General features: G+C 35.0%; 2 protein-coding genes across 3 annotated transcripts in view; one reads left to right on the top strand and one right to left on the bottom strand.

The window, feature by feature from the left end:
* Window positions 1-22512, top strand: part of TMPRSS15 (transmembrane serine protease 15) — a 70151-nt gene that overhangs the window by 31471 nt on the left and 16168 nt on the right. Inside the window, exons 11-21 of the mRNA XM_038154745.1 lie at window positions 4469-4577; window positions 7108-7217; window positions 8098-8235; window positions 9343-9492; window positions 11772-11874; window positions 12328-12478; window positions 13668-13809; window positions 17422-17511; window positions 18768-18893; window positions 19369-19500; window positions 21933-22043. Of these exons, the coding sequence (XP_038010673.1) occupies window positions 4469-4577; window positions 7108-7217; window positions 8098-8235; window positions 9343-9492; window positions 11772-11874; window positions 12328-12478; window positions 13668-13809; window positions 17422-17511; window positions 18768-18893; window positions 19369-19500; window positions 21933-22043 (1362 nt within the window). The remainder of the gene's footprint in view (window positions 1-4468; window positions 4578-7107; window positions 7218-8097; window positions 8236-9342; window positions 9493-11771; window positions 11875-12327; window positions 12479-13667; window positions 13810-17421; window positions 17512-18767; window positions 18894-19368; window positions 19501-21932; window positions 22044-22512) is intronic.
* The window catches only part of CHODL (chondrolectin), a 49997-nt gene continuing 45497 nt past the window's right edge, over window positions 18013-22512 (bottom strand). For both annotated transcript variants that reach the window (XM_038154685.1, XM_038154695.1), the window contains one exon: window positions 18013-18241. In XM_038154685.1, coding sequence (XP_038010613.1) covers window positions 18119-18241 — 123 coding nt within the window. In that variant the 3' untranslated portion in view covers window positions 18013-18118. The remainder of the gene's footprint in view (window positions 18242-22512) is intronic.

The raw sequence follows: 22512 nt of genomic DNA, 5'->3' as shown, positions 1-22512 counted from the left end.
AGAATCACAGAATGGCCTGGGTTGGAAGGGACCATAAAGATCATCTCGTTCCAACCCTCTGCCAGTTACAGGGACACCTTACACTAGACCAGGTTGCTCAGAGCCCCATCCAACCTGGCCTTGAACGTTTCCAGGGATGGGACATCCATACAGTTTCTGAGCAAACTGTTCCAGAAGTTTTTCCTAATATCTGGTCTAAACCTATTATCTGTCAGTTTGAATCCATTTCCCTTGTCCTGTCACTCCAGACCCTTGTTAATAGACTCTCTCCATCTCTCTTGTAGGGTCCCTTCAGAGAAAGGATACAATAAGGTCACCCCAAAGCCTTCTTTTCTCAAAGTTGAATAATCCAAATTCTCTCAGCCTTTCCTCATAGCAGAAGAGCTCCATCCCTCTGATCAACTTGGTAGCCTCCTCTGGACTCACTCTAGCAGGTCAATGCCCCAGCTAAGTCTGAATTTACAAGTTTCACCCACATTTTATTGAAAATATTACATTCATACATATCATATATGTCAGAATTTAATTGATATTGTATATATATTGGTAGATACAGACAAAAGTAAGCTCAAATACTTGAAGTCAAAGCTGTGTAGACATGACTCAGCTGTGCCTTGGAGGCCACACAGGGGTTTAAGTTATGAATTGTGCTTGAGTAGAGTTTTTCAGCTGAGGCATAGACTCTTATGCACACGGCTTTTGGATGTGATTTGCACATCTCCCCAAATCTCTACCAAATATAATTTGTTAATATTTTCTCCTCTGTAACTGAGGATGTTATTCTTAATTTCAGCACAACTGAGCTAAAAAATTTCAGGAATGTGCATACTTAATAAAAGTAGTCAATAAAATACATAAGTGCAAATAATAAAAATAATAAAAATAAAAGTATAACATAAATATTAATAAGAGTAAAAATAGTCAGTGTCAGAACGGAAAACAGCTATAGTTACAATCCAAAGAGCTGGATGATTTTTCCCTGTTCATTTTCACTGATGCCTGGTATTTCCAAAAAATTTGGTCAGTTACCACTAGTGCAGCAATTTCGGTTCATAACCTTATAGAAGTACAATTCTGACTGGAGGACAAATTGTTGATCCATGTTTCTTATATTACATTGTCAGTCTTTCCTATCCAAAACCTCAGAGCTTCTCTAATTTTATATATTTAAGTTTCTTAGCAGATTTTATAAAACCAGTGGAATGAAGGGTAAGAAGCTGGATGCACCTTTGGGATAGCTGCCATTTTTTCTACATCTTTAATGTTTCACATTTGTCCTATTCCTAGAAACTTAATATGGTCACATGAAATCTAAAATTGTTCAGATTTTCAGAAGTTCTTCAGAGTTTCACAATGAGATTTATGACCAATTCATAATTCATTCTACAAGTGCTCCTGCATATAAAAGAGTTGCTGTCCTCTGTTATTCCCTCTAGTATTTCTGATTTCATAATGTCAATGGTTTAAAAAAATGGGATTAAAAAGTGAATTTTAGTAATCTCTATCCTGCATTAGATAGACTTCAGTAAAATCTCAGATTCTCAGAAAAGATTCAGGCAACTGAACACCCCTTTTTTGTTTGTTTGTTTTATTAATTAAAATTATCTTGAAAGGTTTCTTTCTGGCTCTGCAATGCAGTGCAGTAACAAAAGGCTTGACAAAAGTACAGCTAGCAATTTCAGTAAAAGGGTCTCTAGAGAAATGTGAAGTCTGAGCAGCAGCCACTAATAATGACTGGCATTGCTGTAAAGCAGCCATGTAGCATGTAGGGGTACAGAAAGAGAGGATGCAGGCTGATCCCAGGAGGGGTTTCTGCAGACTCTTTTCAGTTATTATATGTCTAGACTATCATTTTGAGATTACTCACCTCACAGCATCACCACAGCACTGAGACAGAATAATCAGAAAGTAATGGACTGGCCTTTGTCAGAGAAAGATCCTGTCAAGTGAAATACGTGGGCTGGATTTGACCAGTTTGGGGAGCTTCTCCCTCAAATTCAAGGCTAACAGGATGAAGCCCTCATAATATCCCATGTATGTAACATAAGTAAATAGAAGTGGACAAAAAGATACACATTGGGGAAAGAGTAGAAGTGGCTCCTTCAAAGGATATCTCCTGTCTCCTTAGGAGAACAACTGCAGCTTTTCTTTGGGCTCCAGGATGAGGCAAAAATGTAATGACTTCCATGCCCATCCATCTTTGACCACAATTGCTTTCTTCCTGAAAGGAGGAAGCCCTGGGAGGTTCTCTAGGGAAAAAGGACTAGTCCCTGCTGTCTTCCTGCTCATTCCTGACACACTGAGCAATGGCTATTGCTAGGTCTACCTACACTGAAAGGACTCATTTGAATTTACTCACTGTCTCTTAAGAGATAAGGAACAAATAAAAGAGAACAATAAGAAGATAAGAACAATCATAATAATAGTGGGCTGGAGCATCTTTGTTGTGAGGAAAGGCTGAGGGAGTTGGGCCTGTTCTGCCTCAAGAGGAGACAAGTGAGAGGGGACCTCATCAGTGTCTGTCAGTGCCTGCAGGGAGGGGTCAGAGCAGGAACCAGGCTCTGCTCAGTGGTGCCCAGCAATGGGACAAGAGGCAACGGGCAGGAATTGATGCACAGGAAGTTCCACCTGAACATGAGGAAAAACTTCTTCACTGTGAACCGACCAAACACTGGAACAGAACACTCAGAGAGGGCGTGGAGTCTCCCTCACTGGAGATTTTCCAGAACTATCTGGACACAATCCTGTCCCAGATGCTCTAGATTGATTCTGCTTAAGCAGGGAGGTTGGACCCATTGTGGTCCCTTCCAATCTGACCCATTCTGTGATTCTAAGAGAAATGAATGAGCAAACACTTGTCATTGATTTTATTAGAAAAGTATGCTTATCTTTTTTTTTTTATTGTCCATACTATAAGATTCCTTTTAGATCAGATTATGTCTTACTTATTAACAGCACCACTTTTTTGTAATCTTCATTGAGAACAAGCTGGGGTCATTCCTTCTTCACACTGATTTTCTTCTTCTCATTGTTAAGGACAGGAAATATGTGAATCAAAGTGGAGAAAAAAAGTACTTTTATGCCAATACCCAGCTCTAATGCTAATATAGAATAATAACTATCATTCATGGACCTTTTCTCTCTATGTATTTAAAATCTTGTGTTCTGTTTTCCTCTCAAAGATTGCAAAAGGGAATGTGTTTCTATTTCAGCTCATGCATTAGGCATGTTGGCAAAGTTCATTCTGCAGTCTTTATTTATGGTGTACGGCTGCATGAAGCAAGGCTTGACTTTCATTTTGTGTTTGCTACAGTGATAGGCAGAAAGAATTTTACACTTATAAAATGAACACACAAGGAGGCCCAATTTATTCTTTTATATATAATTTCCCAAAGGAGGACTATACTCAATAAAATTCCCATTTAATTTTCAATATGTTTGGTTATTCATAATTTGGACTGTCATTATAGGTATGGTTTCATTTCTGAAATTAATTAAAAGCTCTGTATAATTTCTGATCATCTGCCTCAAATTGATGAACTTGTCCTTACCTCTCCAGATAATCATGTGTGGTACTGATTTTATCCTTATGTGAAAGCCCTATGATACTTTTTGTACAACTGAAGAGAAAACATTATTAGACAGATTCCTAATATAATCTTCAAGAGATGAAGCAAAACTTTCAGCAGTTCTTCAGTGTCTGCTGTAATAAAAATACATGCATTAGTATTTCCGTTCTTGCTGAGACTTAAAAATACTTTTTTTTTTCCCTCTTTTTAAATTGAAGAACTTTCATAGAATGGAATACCAACACCAAGGAAAAAAAAAAAAAACTATTGAAAGCCCTTTGAAAAAATAGATGATGATAAATGACATTTACCTCAGCTGAATGAATTCAATAGCTGGCAGGAAACTTGGGAGATCCACTTATCTCTTCGAGTACTCAGTAATATATAAGGCAGGGAACCAGGAAGCTCATAAAAGTTGAGATAACAATAGTCAACCATATCCCCTTTTGCTTTTATTCCCATGATATCAAATTGTCTCTGGTAGTATAAACACAGTTTTCTGATTTAAAGTAGTTGTAGATAAGAACTGGTAAGGCAAGATCCTGTTTCCTTATAAAAGTATAGAGTAAAATGAAAGTATTGGATCAGCTAAATCCTGTTGCTGTTTTTGAATTATTTGGATTGGTTTAGATTAGTTTGGATTAGTTGGATTGTGTCTAATTTAAAAATGAATTCTCTGTACTGCTTTTCTTCTCATACAGTTCTTTGAGTTCAAATAGTGATAAGAATTAGAAATGGGAATAAGTTGATAGTGTATTTTATTTTGTCTTCCTATTGCTGCTTACAAAGCTGTTCCAAGGTAATCCATGTAAAGCAATATCCAGGGTCACCCACATTTTGGCTCTGAATCTGTTTTTCAAATGTCATTCTGACAAATGTTCTTCATTATATCTTTACAGCTGCAGTTTGTGATGGAAAATTCATGTTGACTGGTTCCTCTGGGTTTTTTCACTCTATGAATTATCCAAAGCCATATAATGAAAACATTGTTTGCCAGTGGATAATAGTGTAAGCCATTTTCCAATAATTTTGTACCTAAGATTTTTTTTGATTATGAGGTGATCTTGTTTCCTACACAATAGTCTTAATGCCATTTGCTTTAATTCCCAAATACCCCAGCATAGAAAATATTTAATACCATTTTCTCCTTTGTGTTTATGTAACTTTTTGTTAAAAACCTTCATGCATAAGCTCCATAACTATATCAATAATTTTTCCACTTACAAAAATTCTTAGATACATTTTTGAGAAATCCCGTGTGTTATATACATCCAGAAGAACACAAGTGTAAGTTCAAAATAATTCACATAACTCAAAATAATTGCAATATTTTTTTTCCCAAAGGATTATATTAAATAGTAATCTTCATATAATGGCTTTATATTATGTAATTCTTATTTAACAGTGTTTTCAAGAATTTCCTTGTCACTTAGGTGTAAAGGTAATAATATGTGAATTAAGAGTACCTGTGTACCTATGTAATTTAGAAATATGTTTTAGAATTGCATAGTTAGCATTTTACATAATAGCACCAAATGCCTGTTAAGCCTTAGGAACAAGAAGTGGAATTATTTTTTTTTTTTTTAATATCAAGGATATATACCTACTGACAGGGACAACTGCTTGATTTTGACTCCCTAGGTCCAGTTCTTAGGACAGGGAAAAAGAAGATAGCCACACTATATGATAAATCTCATCCAAAAGTACATATCTAAAAAAATTGGATGATCACAAGTTAGACAGTCCTAAAAATCCCTCCTATGACTGCCAATTCAGAAGTTACTGCTTTCAAAGGCAGTAATTCTTATTATGGTTTCATAATAATGGCTATTCTTTGATTCTGAGAAGTATTAATTTGGCAGAAGATTTCAAAGGAGATTAAAAAATTGCCTTTAAAATTGTAAAATGTTTGAGCTTCTCATTCCAAAGGCTCTTTTGAAAGTGCTAGGCTTTGATTTTGTTCAGAACTTTCATCTTCACCTTGAAATCCTGATTTTCCTTCTGTTTAGTGCATTTTTTCCTTCTCATCCTCAGTGGTACTGTTTGCCAGTAATTACTGGCGACACCTGGCTTTAAAACACAGGTGTATCCCAGGAAAAGAACAAGATTTTTTCCCTTCAGAATATGTCTGCCTTGTTCCCCATTTCATGGCATTGCAGAATTGAGCCCAGTAAATAAACATGGCCCCAGTGCCCTCCTTCCTTCTAAACTGTTGATGTTGCTCCAAGTGCTTCTATAGCTGCAAGAACCGTTGTAAGAGGTAGATATCTATACCAGGTATGTAGCTACTAAAAACATAATTTTGGAAAGAATCATGAGCAATTGCAAATAATTGGTAGAGGTTCTGCAGATATGTGTAATTGCAGATTGAAAAATGACAAAAAACAACCATCTGAATTTATTTTCCACTTAACTGCTTTAAGAAATCAGGCAACACCTGAGAGTAAAGCCCTAAGAAATTCAAAGGGGCACTCAAATTTTGTTTTTCTTTCAAACAGAGTTGTTTCCATGAGGGAATTTTTTTTTGAGTTTTCCAGTAACCTATGTTTTTTATTATCCCTGTAAAAATGTGCTAAAAGGCAACTTATAATGCATCTGAGATTGGATTTTTCTTGTGCCTGCCTTTGTCTAGAAATATTTCCCCATTACCTTTAGGAACAGCTTTTACATTTTCATGCCCTTTAATTCTAAATTAAGATCCAATCTCCTCTCCTTAAAGAGCAATATGCTCCATGTTTCCCTGAAAGTTTAGTTTCCTGAACCTTCCAACTGTATGTTTTACTCTTTTCATTGTGTCTCTGAATTCTGAAAAAAACCCTACATAGTGGTAGATAAGCTGGTAATGTCTTAGAATTTGGACTGCCATAAGTGCCTAGTGGAAAGGAAATTGGGGAAAAATTAAATGTAGATTATTCATAGAGCACAACTGTAGCAAAATAAGGCCAAGAATTTTTACACTTTACTTCAAGTGACTTCTGTCATTAAACTTTGTGTGTGGTGATTTGGATTTGTAACAATTTCCCAAAGTGTGGGTTTGAGATCATCAAATCTGCATGCAAATCCTGGTTTTGTCATAAGAGACAGTGTTTTGGACTTTCAGGAGAGACATTTTGGTATCTTGGTGTTCATGTTGATATCTTGATACTGTTCCACTGGGTTTGGGAAGTCTACCTGAGCAGTGAGATATCTAAGAGTAACATATATGAAAAAAGTGATTGCAATTCAATGAGGACAACAAAAAACCCAGCCAAAACCATCCAAAAAACCCCCTTCTAGAACTGATAATCACATTCTAGAATTGAGAACATTCAGTTTCTAGAATACACTAAACTCCAGCATGTAAAGATGCGTGCACACTGTTACAAAAAGATAATGTCCAATTCCTTTGGCAATTTTAAAAGCTAAAAGTTAGACAAATAGATCATCTTCATTAATAATCTTGATTAAAATAATTTCATGTTGCTTCTGAACTTATCATTCAAGCACTCTGAAGTAAGAGATTTTCAGTTTTGAGTTTATGTTTCTTTTGTTGCCTTAGAGTGCCTCAAGGGTTGTCCATTAAACTGAACTTCACTTCTTTTGAAACACAACCATATGCAGACGAGCTGAGTATTTTTGAAGGATTAGGACAAAACAAGATTTTAAGAGGTAAGTTTATTTTTCAGCTAATAACACTAAAATCTAAGTGGTAAAATAAGCATTTTGACATATCAAAAGTCGCACATGTGTGTTTAAAAGGAAGACTGGGTCTGCATAAATTTGCCCTGTTAGACAATTAATCTCAATATACCTATCTGCCTTTTAAATTGACCAGAGAAAACCCTATTACATTATGAAATTTCTACTTATTTTTTGATGTCTTATTTGAATGGTCTTGGTAACTTCATCAGCCTCATGGTCTTGTGGGGTCCATGTTTCACTGGAAATATATTGTCAGAAGTTCCTGTAATATCACAAACAGTAACATAAAATGAAAGCATCTAAACTGAAAAGGTGGGAGAATTGCTACAAAACTTCCTGAAAATCTTTACAACTATTTGTAAATACATTGTTTTCCTCAGATCTTGAAATACTGTTGATACCTTATCTTTGTCTCTATATTCTAGTCTGAAAACTGGGATTGTAGCCATTTTTCACAAGACTCAGTCTATACAGCTGAATTCCATCAGAGATGGAAAACATATTCTGAAGATAGACTATAGGAAGATAAGTATATCAGAAAGATATATTTTAATTTATCCATGTTTTTGGAAATAGGTAGAGAATGGGAATGAGAAATGGTAAAAGACTGGCTGATATCCCTGTTGGTGGATATGAGAGATGGAATATACAGAATATTTACATGTCAGTCAAACAGCTGAATGCTTCAAGAGTTTGAAGATATTGTAGCCAGCCCGCAGTACAACAGGAAAACCTTTCCTTAAGACTCAATAAATTAATCCATTGTGTTTTCGTGCCAACACTGGAAATTTTAATGTGCCTGTGATTATTTTCTCTCTGACTGTGTGGTTTTTTTATTTGTTTTCAGCTTCTCTGTCAGGGACCAATCTTGAAACTATTTACATTTTTTCTCACGAGGCTACAGCACAGTTTATGTCTGATTATTCAGAGAATTATAATGGCTTTAATGCAACATACACTGCATTTAATGCAAGTGAACTAAACAGTAAGTGTTCTGTGTGTGTGTGTGTGTGTGTGTGTTTGTTTCTTTGTTTCTTTTTTATCCCAAAATTTTGATGAATCTACACTTTCAGTTTGAGAAAATGGCAGTGGAAAGGGAAGCAGCATTTTCTGGTCTCAGTCCAATAAGTAGATCCACTTTGAATAAATTCATACTGTTTTAAATATCAAATAAATTATTTCTGTAAGGCCATTCACATGTTTACAGGCCTGTATCTAGCAGTAGGGTGATGTCTTTCAAAACTCATTTGTGTAAATATAACTGTGTCTGCACCTACATCAGATTCCTCTCAGCCAGTTTGTTCACTAAACAACACTATGAAATCATTGACCACAATGTCTTTATAAAATAAAGCATTCAGAACAACATTTAGAAACAACATTCAGGAAAATACCTGCTTCACTTACCTCTTAAATAGGCCTTCAGAAAAGTCTGGATGAAGTAAATCTACAGTGACAACAAAATGCAGCAATATGACTCATGCTTTGGTAATTGGATAAGTGAAGGCTTCTTTAGCTGCTAAATTTGGAGCAGGAGGTGAACAGGGAATGTGGCTGGGATGGGATATGCTACAGGAAGCATCCACAGGGCCAGAAAGTTCCTGTCATGGGGAAGCCCTGCCTAACCTGCATTTCAAGGCACATGGGCAGACACTGAACTATCATGAGAGCAAAAGTGATGAGGATGCTGCAGCAAAGCCATGTGGGCAAAGAAGGATCAAATGAGAAGAAAGAAAGGGGCATCCCAGGGCCCTGGAGCACAGCACTCTGCTCTGATGGTGAGCCCTTTCTGCTGGAGCAATCCAGGCCTTGGCAAAGGAAAGAGGAAAAGAAGGATCAGAAATGAGGGTTGGTGAATGAATGCAAAAGTATGTTGGGCTGCCCTTCAAAAATAGTGTTTTATTAACAAGTACAAACAACACACTTATTTGAGTAATTTTGTTGCATTGCATAAAGAGGAAATTAAGTCACTGTGGGTTGATTTACAAGCATATTTAAAAATTGACATTATTCATCACTGGTCCCCGTGTAATTTTAAGAAAAAACTTACCATCTCTGTCATCTTTTATTTACTAGAAGTTCTTATTCACAGATTATGAGAAAATCAATTGCACTTTTGAAGATGGCTTTTGTTTCTGGATACAAGATTTAGATGATGATTCAGACTGGGGCAGAGTTCAGGGTCCTACCTTTCCCTTGATGAGTGGTCCTGAAGTTGATCATACATTTGGCAATTTGTCAGGTAAGATCAAAAAAGTGGCTTGAAGATTAAAGGAAAAACTTGGTTTAGCTTATATCACTGCATTATGAATTCTTCATAGTGGTATTAGTAAGATGTTGTATTATTCTGCCATAAAAATGTTAGGGCTACCAGATAAAATGGTTTATCCTTCTGATTGCCATCTTGTGGAAACATACCAAAACTAAAAGAAAAAAAAAGAAGAATAAGTAAAATATTTAAGTGTGAGGTACTAAAAATTTCAATGCTTTTATTACACCAAAATGCCTGAGAAAGGAATTTCTATTAGGCAAAAATGCTATAGGTCAAAAACCTGTATGTTTAACTTGGGGGAAAAAAAAGTATAATTGCATTACTAGGCAAATCAATCCTGTTTCATCCCCCTCTACTGCTGACACCTCATGGTTGTCACAAAATAATTTTGATTTAAATAAAGCTGACCTGCAGTTTACAGGGGGCTTCTGTGACCCTAGTTACTGCACAGCAAATACACCTACCGTGCCAAACACACAAACACTCCAGTAATTGTTACAGTTAAAAAACTTAATTGAAAGAGTGGTCATGTCAAAAGTGGAATTTATTTAAAGAGACAATACCGATAGGGATTGGATTTTGAATGTATCATGAATCCTTATACGAGCATTACACTCCATAAGTTTTTTTCTTCTTCAACAATAAAGTCAAATAATCACTCTCTCAGCTGATTTGTCAGTCCAGCTAAAACCAAATAAAATATAAATTGGATTTTGCAATGGTTACATGTATTCTGTGCAAGACTTTCATAAAATTTATGCAGTGATAAATTAGTGGAAAAATTGCAAATTATTCTGAAAGAAGTTACTCCTGGGAAAAGAAAAATAGTATTCTGCACTTTATCAGATAGAAATTATTCACCCCTCTCTGAGTTAATGCACATTTTCTAAACAATCTTCAGAACAATGTTTTGTCTTCCCACTTGGCTCCCAGAATGCAAATCAGATGAAAGAATATAAATTTGTTTAACAAAACACTTGACAATGATTTCTCTCTCTCAAAAATATTAATCCATTTTTTAATCCATTCAAGCTCTCTGTTTTCCTGTGAGGAGTCTAAGCTGACATATGTAATGTTCCTATGTGTAATGTTACTATTGTGTTGCATATTTAAATTTCTGTGACCTGTATTTTGAGTAAATTGCATCATAAATATCAAGCTATTGCATTCAGTGAAACTTTTTTTTTTGTTTTTTTCTGCTCCTGAAAAGTAAAGGCCTTAATACATATTCAAAATTTGGTTCTAAATATTCAGAGAATTAATGAAACAAAGACAGAGAACTGTCTCTTTGACTATATGAAGAACTTTTTTCTTTATTTTAGACACCATGTCTATTTTAGTGCAGGCTCTCTAAGTCAACAGAGGAAATTAAAGACCTGATTCAGATTTCAGATTAATTTTCAGGAATTTTAGCCTCCCACATGAAAAAAAAAAAAAAACTAAACCTAGATAATCTGGAAATATAAATAACAGAATAGAGTGTATATAATTTAATTAATTTAATTATAATTCAAATAATTTGAAAATTCTGTTAATATAATATTTGTGTGTATATGTATTAATTAGATAAAAGAAAGTATGAGATTACACCCATGATTTGAATAAAGCAAGAACTTTATTTTAAAGCTGCCTAAGTTTGCATTTCTTATGGCAAATCCCAGTGCTTCTATGGCCTGGCCTCATATGACAAGAAGAAGTCCAAATTCCCAACTGCAACAAATTATCTCAGAAAAAAGCTGCAAACTCAATTTCACACATAAAGGGTGGGGTTTTTTGTTTATAATGCCTCACTTTGCTATAAAATATTCACATAATCATTTTGTCACCCTCTTAACACACAATCCATATTTTCCATTGTCATGTGGATGCAAATTATGAAAATGTTGGGAAATTCTTTGGCAAAATTGCGAGCAATATCAAACAGGAGGACATTTTTATAAAGGCAGAATAATTGCTGCCTTCACAGAATATAAGGCAGGATTCCCACTGACTTGGAAAGGACTAGTTTGCCATTGCTTATCTAGTTCTGAGGAGTATCCAAGAAGATTAAAAGCTCAATTTAATATTTCATTGACTGACAACTATATCTTGGGATAATCACTCACATTTACTGTGTCGGGAATCTTCCAAGTCAAGCAACACTATCTGTGCTTGATGTTATTTTAAATATAAAATCTCTAATTCAATAAGTAAAAAAGTAAAAAAGAAATTTCTTCTGTCCTGGTTAATGTGTGACCATTGTCTTGCAGGATTTTATATTTCAACGCCCATTGGACTTGGATTCGTAGAAGAGCGAGTCCGGATTCTGAGTTTGCCTTTGGTCCCTTCAGATACATATTGTCTAAGCTTCTGGTATTGTTGCATAATTCCTAAACCTGTATTTTATTTAAGAATATACCCAAAGGGCTTTCTTTCATTTAAAATATTAATCGCACTCAGTGTACCAGCTACACCAGCCTGGTTCTGTTTGGATTTCCACGGTCAGTCTCAGCTCCAGGCCTGAAGCTTAACTCCTCCATAGCTTTGACTTTTGCAGTTAGCTAGAATGTATTTTCTTTTTCACCCTGCATCCAATATTCATTTCTATGTAAAAATTATATTAAGAATCCCTGAAATATTTTTTGTCATGAATCTTAACTAGGCCTCTACACTTTCAGGTGTTATTTAAACATACAATTGATATTATTGTCATGCTTGCTTCAAATTAATCCTGATTTCATAAAACATTATAAAATAAAAAGGGTGACATTTTTTCATGGAATCTGACTTTGTTCTAATAATACCAAAATGTTTTTCCCCCTCTAGGTATTTCATGTATGGGGCTAATGTTTACCGTTTAAGAGTTAGCATAAGGGATGAGCGTGGTCAGGAAAAGATAATTTTTGAGAAAGAAGGAAACTATGGAAACAACTGGAATTATGGACAAGTAACTTTAAATGAAACATCTGATTTTAAGGTTTGTTAAGCTACTTTTTTTTTCTTTTTTTTTCATTTATTTTAGCTAAACTGATATCAGAGACTTCTGTGAAATGACCCCAAAATTCCTCTGTTCCACAGATAATAGTATCATTTTAAGATGCCTGCCATCAAATAAATATTAGCATGCAGAAGATTGGAATCCCCATTTGAATTCTCACAGCCCCTTTTTCCTACTCTGGAATTTAAAGTATTAATATTTCAGAAAACATGATCAATGTCAAGGACCAATGGATGTTATCATGAAAGCTTTCCACAAAACAAGTGTTCAAAGCCTATCAAAATCTGCTGTGGAATATAAAATCTCGATAGTGAGGGTGATGTGAAGCATTTAGCCATCAAAAGATTTAAATTTAAATTGCTTCAGATTGTGAATCAGTGTTTTCACTAATTACTTACAAATTAATCCACTGAAAGTGTGTTGCAAATGGAAGTGGTTTTGACTCCACATGATTAACAACTGACTTATCTGTAAACAAAAAGAGGAGGTTTATTCCAGACAATTCTTTCAGCAACTCTCTTTTGGAAACAATGTCTTTTTAGAGGTATTTGGGATGATGTGCCCTGATACAGCAGTTTTGATTGATTTCTGGCAAGCACTGCTAGAAAGATGCATTAAACATCTGAGGAAATAAATGCATCTGTGACCTGGCTGCATGAGATTTCCAGGAAATATGTAACCACATATGATCTCAAGAAGATTGCTAAACCTAACTGTAGTTCACCAGCACTAACTCCTTGTTTGCAGGATTGCTTTATATATGTGGATATTAAAGAGCAATTAAGAATAAATGAGATTCATTTTAGCTTTTTGTGCCATTAGTTCAGGAGAAGTTTGGGCTGATGAGCAATGCAGAATTGTATTTTAAATTACATTTTAAAAATATATATAAAAAGCAAAGGTATTGAAGTATTTTTGAATAATGAATATTTTTGAATCATTTAAATGAAGAAGCTACTACATTCCTTAGAATGATTCACTCAGTTTGTATAGTGCTGTTCTGTTTTGTGAGAAATTCTGTCTCATCACCAATGCCTTCCCCTGAGTGTAGCACCAGTGTAGACTACAGTGGAAATAAGAGCATTCAAGAAAAGACAGAATAGTACAGCATAGGAAGCTGAGAATGGTTCATTAAATTATAAAGTTCTAATTTTTTTCCTGAATTCAGGTTATTTTTGATGCCTTTAAAAGGCAAGGTGCCAGTGATATTGCCGTGGATGACACTGGCCTGACGAGGGGAAAATGTAATGAAGACAATTATGTAGAGCCAACTGTGAGGCCAACTGCTGCCACCACCCCATTAGTTCCCAGTAAGTAAACACCAAATCACTGTTGATTTCCTATTGCTGTATTCATGTTTGAGTGGGTCAGAGTATTCGTGTTTGAGTGGGTCAGAATTTTCAGCCTCAGTTTTATAAAAACCTCTCGTCAGCATTATAACGTTATCTTCAGGATAACACACTGATACCAAGTTTCATGCCTCTCCAGACAGGTTGTACAGCTTGATCCAGATCCTTCCAGCTGCAAAGTATTTTAGAGGAAAGCACAGAGGCTTAATCTTCCTCAAATCAGTTTCACAGAGCTAAACAGGAAAATCTCACAGGAAAAAACAAACAAACAAACAAACAACAACAAAAATAACCCAGAGAAAATATACCTGTAACTATCCTTATAAATCTGGATAACTTATATAAAAGAGAGAAGAAATATTGTATATGATGTTAAACAAGTCCAAGCACATTCAAAGCAAAAACCAATGCAAATATAAATAGAGCTTGTGAAAAAATCATTAAAATATCAAATTGGGCTTGCTTTGCAATTTATTCTACAAGTGGATGAAATTTTGCAAAAAAAAAAAATTCTGCAAAAGGCCTATTCAGATATAGCTTCAAATCATTACAGCAAACATTGAGCATGCCTTTTGTTAGATTTACTGGGCCTTTCAAATCACAGCTGGTTTCTCTCTTGACAACATAAAAATTTTAAAAATAGTCAAAGTGGTATAAAAATTTAAATAATAATAAGACTGTTCCCATTGTATTCATATTGAAATACTGTATATATTATTATTCTCTCAAATGTGCTACCTCCAAATCTACTGCATCAGGACAGGTAAGCAAAAACCTTCTAAATGAAAGAGTAAAATGCAGTTTTAGAGCTCCATCATGAGACACGTGGAGGTAAAGTTCAACAAGGTGTGTCTGTCAGCAAAATGAAATTTTAATAACAGTAATAATTTCAGTCACAGTTTCTCATAATGAGTTTTGGAATTCAATAGCAGTTTTTATTAAAGTAATTTTGTGGAGAAATGCTGATGTCTGCTCCCTCCAGCTAACCTTCAGGTGCTGTGGGTAAACACACCTCACAAGTTAGCACCAGTCTAATGATTACTGGTAGAACAGCCTTGTGGTAAACAGTAGCCGAGTGCTTCTGTGAAACACCAAAGGAATATCAAACTAGAGATCTCTACCCAATGCATGGTCATAAAATTTTAGCGTTCAAAAAAGGGACATGGTAATACAGCTTATAACTCCTTATGAAAGAGATTAAAGAGATCCATGATACAAAAGGACAGTCCAAGTTGTTGCTAGGGAAAAAATAACTTGTTTTCATAATTTTATTGGTACATGCTACTATGTGCTATCTGTAACCTGATGAAAAAAAGTGAACGTTATCAATCATCTTCAAAGAAGTATGAAATTACTTTGATGAATGTGTACAAGCTTACTAACACTAATGATTTCACTACACGTCATGTTCATAAACAAGACATAAAAGAATTTGAGCTGAGTCAATTTCTTTTGCTAGAATTAGAGCTTCAGTACAAGTCACTGGCATCATTCACAGTGCCACAAAAGCTCCTTGAAATGTAAAAAAGGATATTTTTGATGGTGGCACGGGAAAGCCAGATTTGCTTTTGTCTTTTGCACAAGACTGTCACCTTACACTTTCATCTAAAACAAAGATTGCTTTCATCTTCATGTTAATTTATAATCTATCTTTTAACACAAACAACAGTGTGGAAAAGACAGTGTACATTCCATACTTATATAAATATAAAGTGAAGTTTTGGCCAAAGCAGAGATACAGGTCATATATACTTTCTAAAATGTTGAGAAAGTCATCTGTTGTGCTCAACCAAGATTGTTGGAAGTGATTACTATTTGGTTCTCTATTAAGTAACAACTGTATGAATAACTCCAAATGAATTTATGTTCAAAGATCACTGGAAAGTTTTAAAACATTATTTCAAGACATGCGTAAATTCAATTTCTTCTCTCATTTTTTCATGATAGACAAAGATCACTACTAATGTGCCTTACCTGTAGTCAAGACCAGATCAGATTTCACAAGCCATAATATTCCATTAAAAAAAAAAAAACAACAATGTAATCTTTATCTGATGTCCATGGTATTTATAGAAAATAATCTTCCTTGTGAGCCATATGGCTGAAATGTAATATAATTATTAGTCAGGATGAGATTGTTAACAGTTCCTTTTCCTTTCTGAGTTTTCAGCTTTTCTTGCCAGGAGTGATTCAGTGAAATAGAAAGTTCTACAAAATGGCTGTTGTGAGGAAGTTCAATTTTTTTTTTATTTTGGGATTTTGTTTTTTTGTTTTTTTTAGCTTTCTCCCAGTAGGACTCAGTGGTCAGACTAGGACTTGTAGATTATGCAGTCCCCAACCAAGGGGCAGTGTGAGATGCTATCAGACATCATGGCATGCAAATTTGAGCCATAAGGGGTAGGGAGGAGAGAGTTAAAGTTTAGCCAAAATCTGAGAGTGAAAAAAACCCAAAAAACAAAACCACAATTTTAATTCAAGGAATAAAATATTTAAAAAAACCAAAACTAAAACAAACAAACAAACAAAACCACAAAGAAGGTAAAGCTGTTTTGCCTTAACTATGATTTCCTGAAGCAAGTGGAGGAGCACTGTTCATTTTTGAATGAAGTAATTGTGAGCAACGAAATTGAGAAAACACCAAAGTTCATTCTCATGGTTCATTTAGTCATTCTGATGGCTAAAATGAAAATAAATAATATTTCTCAATATCAAGTAAAGTTTTTGAACATGAAGCTGACATATTTGGGATGTAAACCACCATCAAAATTAGAATTGAAATGGAATATTGAATATATAAAGTACAGTTAGCTGTTTTCCTGTTGTGAGTGTGTACATGTTTATGTGTGTACACATATTTAGAATGCTTGCTTTTACAGAAATTTTATTAATTTTTACCTGTAAGTACATATACATCTTTATGACAAAGGTCTTTCCTACTAGAACAGTTGTTTTAAGGAAAAAGTAAATGACTGGTTTAACTACTGAGAAGGTTTAGCTGTAAAAGGTTTTGGGGTCCTGAAGAAAACAAATTAACAGTTTGTGTTTTTTGCTGAAAGTTTACTTGCTAGATGAAAAAAGGAGCTTTAGATTTGAATATCTCTGCTGATGCTGCAAGAATAATTTCTCCACCAAAAGAGTGGTCAGGAACTGGAAGGGCTACCCTGGGAGGTGGGGGAGTCACTGTCCCTGGAAGTGTTCAGGAAGGAGCTAAATGTGGCACTCAGGGTATGGTCAGGTTGACAAGGTCCTGTTGATCAGTCAAAGGCTGGACTCAATGGTCTCAGAGGTCTTTTCCAGCTTTAATGATTCTGTGATTCTGAGATGGATCAGATAACAAGAAAGGCATACAAGCGAAGTGCGTGAATTGGTTGTATTTGGGGCCTCTCATTCTTGACATTTCCTAGTTTCTTAATTACTGTAAATGAGATAGATGACTGTCTTCATATTTCTGTCATGGTTACAGTGTGCAGACCAATAATCATGAATATTACTTTTAGAAATTATCATTGTTACCACAGATTAAAAGATTAAGACAGCAGGTTAATTATGTTTTTGAAATGTTTTCTTTTTCAGCTGACTGTGGAGGGCCGGTTGAACTCTGGGAGCCAAACAGTACATTCAGCTCTGCAAACTTCCCAAACAATTACCCTAATTTAGCTTTTTGTAAGTCATTCTTTTCCAAATCTTCAGGAGAAGTTTAACCATATAAAAGTAGAGATACTAATCTGCTTTTCCAACTCAGACATTATCAAACAAACAAACAAAAATATCTAAGGTATATACAGTGGGATCTTTTAACTGCATTCTATATGGTACTGAGCAGAAGCTAAGGAAGCATGTGCCAGCCGATTAAAAATGGATGATGACGAGCATAATCCAATGAAACAGGTCCAGATGGGCCAACTCCATCATGCCTATTATGTCAAATGTGTTCATGTCAATGCAGCAGCACATCAGGTGATGAAAGTCTCCATTTTACCATAACCTGGTGTATTTGCCAGGTTCATATCATCATTTCTGCTGTAAAATAGCTCACATATTCTAGAGGCAAAGAATACATGCATGCATTTTGTAGAGAATCCTCTGTTTATTGAATGTTTCTTAACATACTAGTAAGAAGACATTATTCCACTGACATTACTTGATTTAGATTAAATGAGAGCTGGCAAAAGTGAATGCCTCAAGGTGGTTCACTATGTCTTGTTGATGGATAAAGCAAGGAAGAGAGCTTTGTCATTGCTTCTTAATGAAATTTTAATTATTTATTCCTTCAATCCTGGAGAATTGTGCTGGGATGGTAATCATAAGAGTTGTCATTTTGTGTTTCTGTTCCACTTGACATATGGCTCATATTTCCACGATTCATTCCACAAGTTCCCAATTGAGATTCCTGCTAGTGAGAAAATACTTTTCACTCCATGAATTTTATTTTTTTACTTTCTTTACAAGATTTCTACAAGTATCCACACTTATATTAAATATGAGAAAATATAGACTAAACAGAAGCAAAGAGCTATTTTAACTTCAAAGACAGGCTTCTGTGACTGTTTATAAAAATTATCTTACTATCATATGAGACTTAAGTGACAAAACTATTTGTCACATTGTCATTGTCAGAAAAGAATGAGATTTACTACCTTGGGGAAACACAGCTGACATGAATGATTAAAAACATGCGTATGTGTTGTAGAAGCATAAAATTAATTTTCAAAAATGTTTTAAGAATGAGAAACTATAGAATTTTTGATCTTGACAGCTTTTAAATACAAGATTTAAACTTCTTAATTTCTTGGGTGATTATTAACAATTTAGGAGATTATTTTTCCCCCCCAAAGCCCTACAAAAGGAAAATGGCACAGAAAATATAACTGCTGAAAAGGTGATTTGTATGTGTGTGTGTGTGTGTTATTATTTTCCAGGTGTGTGGTACTTGAATGCTGAAAATGGAAAAAACATCCAACTTCATTTCCAGGTTTTTGATCTGGAAAGTATTCATGACGTGGTTGAAATCAGAGATGGCAGAGGACCAGATTCCTTACTTTTGGGTAAATAGCACAGTGGGTACTAAAATGAATGTAATCAGACAGCTGGAGCAAACTGATGGATATAATATCATGGAAATTAAATTCCTCTCATTTCATTCACATTTTTGGGCCTCATTTCAGAGGAAATTCAGAGAAAAAATTGAGAAAGCATACTTTATGTGACATCAGGTTTCCAAAACATTTGCACACACTCAGCTCTCCATGCAATCCCTGTGAAATTAACTTCTCAGTGAATCAGACTATTTATGTGTGTGGACAAATGGATGGATAATCTCTCAGCTGAACCTTATTGCTCTATGCTGATTTGTCAAATCTGGTGTTGGGGTCTGACCACAGCAATCTGAGAGCAGTCTGAGTTAGGTTTGGGGGAGCAGCTACATCCCTGTGGTGGCAGTAAGTGTTTTTGAACCCAGAATATTTTGAAATACCTAGGAACAAAATAGGTTGAATGTACTCATGTTTTCCTGGTGAATAGCTGTCTACACAGAGAAGGGCCCACTGCCAGATGTCTTCTCTACAACAAACCAGATGACAGTGATCATCCGGACTGACAAGTCTTCAACAGGGAAGGGATTTCTTGCAAACTTTACTACTGGCTACCATCTAAGTAAGCATCTGAACATTTGTATTTAAGAGGTTAGACCGCTGGCCAAATGTGTTTCAGAAAATGTGGAGAGTGCAAAGTGACTCGCAGCACTTACTCAGTAGAAAAATGGAAATGTTAAAGAGAAAAAGGCTGGTTACTCATCTGTACTTTATATTTCCGGGCAGGAAAAGTGATGGGTTTGTTTCTTAGTGTTATTGGAGCAATGTTTAGATCATGTGCAACTCTGTGATATTATGTGGAAAATTGACTCAGTGTGTTGACCAAAATCTTTTCAGATGTTAAGAGGGCAAATACTATTTCCTATTAAAAACAAACAAACAAACAAACAGGAGAAAGCATCACTATTTAAATAATTTCAGAGTGTCATTAAAGTCTGTTTAAATGCATTTGTAAAATATTGACTATTTATAACATGCACTAGAAGAGAAAATATACCACTGTATGTGGTAACTGATCAATATTTTTAATAAGGTCCTTCTTGCATGTCTAAAAATTTGGTCTTCAGTGTGTGAATAATCTGAGAAGAACTAGTCTCTTAAATATTTGGACAGCAGTGTTTCTGGTTCCAGCCAGATCCCTTCTGAAAGGCTCTTGATTTTCTTGGGGACTGCAATTAGACTTGTCACTCATAATTCAGCAATCAACTCACCAAAATATGCAAAATGAAGCCTAATGCAAATTACATGGTACAGTAATAAGCTTAGCAGGACAAATAATTATACTAACTCTAGGCCACATCTTGACAGAATTATTAGAGGCTTTGTATTGCTTCTGTGGAAGTCTGACAGGAGAAAAACAGAGAAAGAAAAAGCAGTATGTATTGACAGATGTGTGAAGTACCAAGGTAATTTTCTTACCTTAACAGAAAATCAACAAGAATCTGGGCTCTTTTTCTTACTTTAACTTTCAGAAATGACAAGGTTCTCTCATCTTGTTTAGCCAGTGGCAAATTTTTTATGAATTCACAGTAGTAATAATAATATTACTTTTATTAATATTTTTCAAAATCTTCCCTTTTGGTCGACACTTATAAAATTAACCCTGTTTAATCCCACTGTGCAAGACTGAGATGTTAGTTTAAATGTCCATATGACAATTTTGCTGCTTTTTGTTCTGCCTTCTCAATCACATTTGTTCAGTCTAACAACTCTGTGCCTTTTTTTTAGCTGGTTCAGCATCTCTTCTGGGTCAGCCTTGCCCATACTTTGTAAAATAAAGCTTAAGAAAATTAAGCTTAGAAGAAAATTAAGCTGAGCAAGGCAGAATTCTCAGAGTTGCCACTGCCAGTTCTGGTTAAAATATATTTTAAAAGTTCCATTTGCAAAAGAATGATGCTTATTCATGATCTTTGCAGCCAAATGAGACTAATATCATTAGCATGCAGGATTAAGGACAAAAGGATTGTCAGTAAATAAATTAACTTTAAAAGAAAATCAGATTTTTCTTTGTATTTTAGTTTTCCTATGAAATATCGGGTTTTGGAGAAATAAGAATTATTTGAACAGAAATAATTTTTGGCAGGATGCAATATAATAAAAACACTTTCAATTAAGAACTAAGTTCTGTGCAATATCTGTCATTAGTTATGGACATTGAATGTGTGAAAATCTGGTTCAAGCTTTTTATAAACCATATTCTTCTGCTTCCCTTTGGTACAAACCATGCTGATTGATGAATGAATCATTTTATAAGAGTATTAAAAATTCAGAAGTAAAGCAATTATCTTGCTTTAAATAAGACTTCTACGTAATTAAATATTTCTGTCAGTACGTCCAGGAAGGTAAAATAAACTATTTTTTAAATTTACGCCTGTATATTCCTGTAAAACAAATATAGCCATTGAAAATACACTTTGGTCACAGAAATAATTATATAACTTTACATTTACTCTCTCCCTCATTTGTTTTTATTGTATAACTGATTCTGAAGTAGCTTAATCCTACTTTTATGAATGCTTTCCTCATTCATTCCATTTACTTTTGTTTCTTCCATCTTTCTTAACAAATACATTTCAGAAGGAGACTCTCAGCTCTCATTGCCTCTTTGCTTATATGCTTGATTTGACAGAGCTTAAGGTCTCTAAAATTTGTGAAAGTGCTGAATATTTGAAGATTGAAATCATTAGTCACTTTTGACAGGATTTGGCTTTTTCCTCCCATGTTTATCACTTGCAATGGAAGAACTAACTGAGCAACACTAACTAGAGCAGAAAATATAAGGGAGAGTACCCCAGATTTTATTCTTAATTATCTTCTATTTATCTGAAAATTATCTTTATTTTGAAAGAGAGATGGATGGAAAGGGAAAAAAAAGGAAATCAAAGGCTCTTCATACTATCTACACAGTTTTCTTCAGGTGAACTGTAAGACCTCCTGTGAACATCAACCTTCCTCACAACTACAGATTAATTTTCCTCTCTTGTTTCCCTTCAGGGGCTTGCACAGTTGATGAGCATCGATGTGGTAGTGGGAAATGCATCCCATTGCACAACCTGTGTGACAACGTACCTCAGTGTGAAGATGGCACTGACGAAGCAAAATGCAGTAAGGTTTCCTTCATACAAAGCAATCATAGAATAATTTAGGTTGGGAAAGATTATTAAGATCATCGAGTCCAACCATTAATCCAGCACTGCTGAGTTCACTGATAAACCATGTCCCTCAGTGCTATGTCTCCACATCTTTTAAATCCTTCCAAGGATGGTGACTCCGCCCCTTTGCAGGTTGACATGCTCAACAGCCCTTTTGGTGAAGATATTTTTCCTAGTATTGAACCCAAGCCATGCATATTTGGCAGGAATTGCCTAGGAAAACAGCCACAGAAGCTCAGCTAATGTAGACAACTGCAGATGTACACAGGCCATGCCAATTTGCACAGCAGTACCTCACTGAGTTTGTCAGGGCCAGGAAAACAGTCACTTTTCTGAGATTGTGTATGGAATCTGGTGAAGAACTCTGGAAAAGGTAGGAAGCTTCTCTATGCTGAAAACTGTAGTTGTTCATAATGGCTTCA

Source organism: Motacilla alba, chromosome 1 (assembly GCF_015832195.1).
Source record: "Motacilla alba alba isolate MOTALB_02 chromosome 1, Motacilla_alba_V1.0_pri, whole genome shotgun sequence".
Classification (NCBI taxonomy): Eukaryota; Metazoa; Chordata; class Aves; order Passeriformes; family Motacillidae; genus Motacilla; species Motacilla alba.
This window is presented reverse-complemented; position numbering and strand designations above follow the sequence as displayed.